The sequence below is a fragment of the Sinocyclocheilus anshuiensis genome, unplaced genomic scaffold, assembly GCF_001515605.1.
Source record: "Sinocyclocheilus anshuiensis isolate Anshui unplaced genomic scaffold, SAMN03320099.WGS_v1.1 scaffold534, whole genome shotgun sequence".
Lineage (NCBI taxonomy): Eukaryota > Metazoa > Chordata > Actinopteri > Cypriniformes > Cyprinidae > Sinocyclocheilus > Sinocyclocheilus anshuiensis.
The window spans coordinates 373074-378965 of NW_015547712.1; the positions used below are offsets into that span (position 1 = coordinate 373074).

The following is a 5892-nucleotide window of genomic DNA, read 5'->3' on the forward strand; positions in this document are numbered from 1 at the left end:
AAATCTAAATATAATGTAATATTAGGCTATGTATAAAATATATGAATATAAGTAAAACATTAATTATTTATGTGAATTAATTATATATGACCCTGCAGCACAAAAGCAGTCTTAAGTCGCTGGGGTATATTTGTAGCAATAGCCAACAATACATTGTATGGGTCAAAATTATTGATTTTTCTTTTATGCCAAAAATCATTAGGATATTAAGTAAAGATCTTGTTCCATGAAGATACTTAGTAAAGTTCCTACTGTAAATATATCATAACGTAATTTTTGATTAGTAATATGCATTGCTAAGAACTTAATTTGGACAACTTTAAAAGTGATTTTCTCAATATTTAGATTTTTTTGCACCCTCAGATTCCAGATTTTCAAGTATTGTCCTATCCTAACAAACCATACATAAACCATAAAACCATAAAACATCGAATTCTACAACACTTTGCATTTAATTATTTATTTTTTTTAATCTAAATGGTAGTATAACAAATATAATGGTAGCCTATATTTATTTATGAGTGCATAATATTTTAACAGATATTACTGACATATTTAAAAATAGTAACTTGAATCATATCTTAAGTATGTCGCAAGTATAGTTGTGTCGTGTTGGAGTGAGGAGGAGCGAGCGCGTGTTCCTGTTACTGTAAGCACACGTCAGCAGTAGAGACCTCCTCATTCTCTCAGCACTTTCTCTTCCTGCTTCCAACTTTGTTGCACATGACACTTCATCAGGGTGAGTAGCTCGCGCTTTACAAACAACCAGACTTGCGACAAAATCTCATTATCATCATCTCACGCGCCGCGTTACGAGTCGCTTTCAGAGGACAAAACTCACTCATGAACTTCTTTTGACAGAACGATGTCCGTGTTTCACCTGAACGCTCGCGGTGGAGATGCCCGGATTGTGTCCACAACAGACGCATAACAGCAGCGTATGATCCAGAGCTTTTGATTTCCACAGGTGCTTTGGCTGTGAAAATGAGATTCCGGTTGTTGAAGAAGAACTTTATTGCGTTCCTCGTCATTTTAATTGTGTTTATAATGTTGTTTTACACCATACGACGGACTAAAGATGAAACAAACGTGGAGGTGACTGAAAAAGAGGTCTCACAGACTGCTATAATGGTTACATTTGACTACGGGACCATTGAGAATATGAGGAAGTCCGTCTATGATAGCAACTACCACCAGTTCATTCAGAATAGAGACAAGTTTCCATTGGATCCTGAGGTGGTTGTCGTCGTGCAAGTCCACAATCGTCCGGCGTACCTCAAAATGCTCATACAGTCCTTGGAAAAAGTCACTGGAATACAAAACAACCTTGTGATATTCAGTCATGACTATTTCTCGGAGGAAATTTCCGATATGGTCAAAGGAATCGGCTTCTGCAAGGTCCTCCAGATCTATTTCCCCTACAGCATCCAGCTGTATCCCAACGAATTCCCAGGACAGGATCCCAAAGATTGTCCGAGAGACATATCGAAGGAGGATGCCGTAAAAAAGGGCTGTTCGAACGCAGAGCACCCGGATTCGTACGGACACTACAGGGAAGCGTCCATCACCCAAACCAAACACCATTGGTGGTGGAAGCTGCATTTCGTGTTCGAGCGAGTGAGGGTTCTTCGGGGATACAACGGCTTTGTCGTCGTCATCGAGGAAGACAACTACCTTCTCCCAGATTTCCACGAATACTTCAAATCCATGGCCGAGCTCAGGAAAACCAAATGCGGGGATTGCGACATCCTCGCCGTAGGCAACCATAACGGTTTATCAGGCTTCCACGAGCTTTCCAGCAAAACCGAGACGGCAGGATGGCTGTCCACCAAGCATAACATAGGAATGGGCATCTCCAGAGAGCTCTACTACAAACTGATGGGATGCAATCATGCATTCTGCACCTATGATGATTATAACTGGGACTGGACCCTGCAGAGCTTGTCTGGTACGTGCATCTCCAAACCTCTCAAGGTTCTGGTGGCTCGTGGAAGTCGGGTTCTTCACACGGGAGATTGCGGCCTGCATCAGAAGGAGGATTGCCGGCCGGAAAAGGCTCAGGAGAGGGTGGATGAAGTGCTTAAAGAGGCACAGACGGCTCTTTTCCCTCCCGCTTTGACCTTGACGGACCACGGGCCGGTGGAGCATCAGCCTCACATGAAGAACGGAGGATGGGGGGACGTTCGCGACCATACGCTGTGCATCAACTACGCAGCTCGACTCTGAGCTGGACGCTTTCACTTATGACCGATTAAGTGCCATTCAGAACATCAGGGTTAAATGATGCAGGTTAAAGGTTTTGCTTTCACCAAAAACAGGGAAATGTGAGCTATAATGGTGTGTATATTGTGCAAATTGCAGATGAATCTCAGGTCGAATTTTCACAACATAATCAAAAAACAAAATATTCTCATTACAGTATAATGCTTCTGAATTTTCCCCCTAGTTTTTTTTATAATTACAACACTGAAATAAAAACTATTATAGAAAATATTCTTGTGTTGCAAGAAAACACTTTTTCAGTCTTCTTGAAAATGGAAAATTTCCTGTTTAATTTAGTGTCAGTTGCCATTTCTTAGTAATTATTTGTGAAATTTACTAGAAATTTCAGAGGGAAAATTGTTTCAGTGTATGCTTTACAGTTTTCACGCAGGAAATTGCTTGTTAATTTCACAAATAATTAAATGAAATGTGAAATTTTGAGGTAAGACTGAAATAGTGTTTTCTTGTAAAACAAACTCCAGTAATCTTACAACTTCAAATAACATTTTTTGCAATGCATTTTATAGTAAAAATTGACTATAATATATATATATATATTTTAAATTAGCACGCACTAAAGCCAGTACACTGTTACAAAATTAGTTGTAATAACGCAAATATTATTGGTGCACATTTTACAAGAAAATACTGTTTTAGTCTTTCTACTTCAAAATTTCGTGTTTAATTCACTGTGCAGTTTCTTTGTAATTAAATGTGAAATTTAAAAGGTATTTATGAGTGAAAATTGTTTCTACACCAATTTTTTGAGTGATAATACCATGATTATTAATGCTTTACAATTTAAATGATGTATCGTTGGCATTACGATAATGAGAATTTGTAGTTGGAAATGTGCTTAATTGTGTTAAAATGTCACAGAACTAAACTGGTACTGAACTAATGGTCTTGATAAAACTGGCTTCATTTTATATGCATACAGCACAATTTTAATTTTGTGGTGAAATGTGACCTGAATATGTTTCCTGAGATCATGACTTTAGCAGATTTGCATAATTTGAATATTACTGACACTTGAACATAAGGAAATTGTTCAAGGTGCAAAAACGTGCATTTTGACATTGCATTTTAACAATTTCTTTCTTAAAAGAATTTCATCACAAATCGTAAACCTTCCAGCAAACAACATCCAGATGGGTGTTTGCTGTAAATAACAATAGTTTGAATGTAACATTCCTTCCGTCTTCCGTTACTGACGTTTCTTAAAAATGGAAGATCTTTTGGGTTGTTTTATGTTAGTTTTTAACATAGGGACATATTTTGGTGGTGTATTTAGATTTGAATTCGTGTTTAATGTGCCTTGTAAACATTCTTACATTTGCATATGGCTATTTGCATTTGTGCTCTCCACCCTTTCTAATCCGGGTTTCTTCAGATCATTTCTTTTTTTGACGTGTAGCTACTTTGTTGCCTAACATTGTGTTTAATATCTTGCGTAAATGTACGTGGAAGACAGGAATGACTGCACAGTATTTTGTATGCAACTTGCTCTGTTATTTTCATGACGCTTTCACTTATGACCGATTAAGTGCCATTCAGAACATCAGGGTTAAATGATGCAGGTTAAAGGTTTTGCTTTCACCAAAAACAGGGAAATGTGAGCTATAATGGTGTGTATATTGTGCAAATTGCAGATGAATCTCAGGTCGAATTTTCACAACATAATCAAAAAACAAAATATTCTCATTACAGTATAATGCTTCTGAATTTTCCCCCTAGTTTTTTTTATAATTACAACACTGAAATAAAAACTATTATAGAAAATATTCTTGTGTTGCAAGAAAACACTTTTTCAGTCTTCTTGAAAATGGAAAATTTCCTGTTTAATTTAGTGTCAGTTGCCATTTCTTAGTAATTATTTGTGAAATTTACTAGAAATTTCAGAGGGAAAATTGTTTCAGTGTATGCTTTACAGTTTTCACGCAGGAAATTGCTTGTTAATTTCACAAATAATTAAATGAAATGTGAAATTTTGAGGTAAGACTGAAATAGTGTTTTCTTGTAAAACAAACTCCAGTAATCTTACAACTTCAAATAACATTTTTTGCAATGCATTTTATAGTAAAAATTGACTATAATATATATATATATATTTTAAATTAGCACGCACTAAAGCCAGTACACTGTTACAAAATTAGTTGTAATAACGCAAATATTATTGGTGCACATTTTACAAGAAAATACTGTTTTAGTCTTTCTACTTCAAAATTTCGTGTTTAATTCACTGTGCAGTTTCTTTGTAATTAAATGTGAAATTTAAAAGGTATTTATGAGTGAAAATTGTTTCTACACCAATTTTTTGAGTGATAATACCATGATTATTAATGCTTTACAATTTAAATGATGTATCGTTGGCATTACGATAATGAGAATTTGTAGTTGGAAATGTGCTTAATTGTGTTAAAATGTCACAGAACTAAACTGGTACTGAACTAATGGTCTTGATAAAACTGGCTTCATTTTATATGCATACAGCACAATTTTAATTTTGTGGTGAAATGTGACCTGAATATGTTTCCTGAGATCATGACTTTAGCAGATTTGCATAATTTGAATATTACTGACACTTGAACATAAGGAAATTGTTCAAGGTGCAAAAACGTGCATTTTGACATTGCATTTTAACAATTTCTTTCTTAAAAGAATTTCATCACAAATCGTAAACCTTCCAGCAAACAACATCCAGATGGGTGTTTGCTGTAAATAACAATAGTTTGAATGTAACATTCCTTCCGTCTTCCGTTACTGACGTTTCTTAAAAATGGAAGATCTTTTGGGTTGTTTTATGTTAGTTTTTAACATAGGGACATATTTTGGTGGTGTATTTAGATTTGAATTCGTGTTTAATGTGCCTTGTAAACATTCTTACATTTGCATATGGCTATTTGCATTTGTGCTCTCCACCCTTTCTAATCCGGGTTTCTTCAGATCATTTCTTTTTTTGACGTGTAGCTACTTTGTTGCCTAACATTGTGTTTAATATCTTGCGTAAATGTACGTGGAAGACAGGAATGACTGCACAGTATTTTGTATGCAACTTGCTCTGTTATTTTCATCAGTTAAACAGGTTTGGCTCCAGACGTTTATCTATAATCGCTGTGAACTGCATGCAAGAGTCTATTTATTTTCCCAACTGAGACACTTAGTAGACGTTGGGGGTCACAGCAGCATAAACGTTCCTGGGATGGAAGAATCAGGCTTTATAAGTTGTGAAATGCCATCTTTACAGCCTTGACATGAAGCCAAAGAAACTCACCTTTGTGCTTGGTTTGGAGAATTTGGAAGATACAACGGTGGACCTCGTGTTTTGTTTCCAGCTGACCTTCTCTGCGTGTTTCCTCTTTGTTTCCTTTCTGTGATTTCCGTTATACCTTTAGGGAGGAAAAGCTGACATGCTCAAAAGAGTTGCCAAATGTTTTTGTGGAAATGGATCTGAAATGCATGCTTTTATTGTGTTCTGGGTGAATACTGTATATGTGTAAGTGTGCATGAGAGATACTGCTTGCTCTAGTGATAGGGTAAGAGAATGAAGAGTTTTCCAAAAACAAATCATAATGCTAGTTCTAAAAGCCATATTCATATTTGTTCTTTAAGCTTTCAGCCAAAGATGCG

The 5892-nt window shown here is 36.0% G+C and overlaps 1 protein-coding gene across 1 annotated transcript; it reads left to right on the top strand.

The window, feature by feature from the left end:
• Positions 1-657: 657 nt before the first annotated feature.
• Positions 658-2503, top strand: LOC107704049 (alpha-1,6-mannosyl-glycoprotein 2-beta-N-acetylglucosaminyltransferase). Its single transcript, XM_016506885.1, has 2 exons — positions 658-739; positions 862-2503. Exon 2 carries the CDS (start codon positions 985-987, stop codon positions 2224-2226), a length of 1242 nt encoding a protein of 413 aa, XP_016362371.1. The 5' UTR covers positions 658-739; positions 862-984; the 3' UTR covers positions 2227-2503.
• Positions 2504-5892: the final 3389 nt, after the last annotated feature.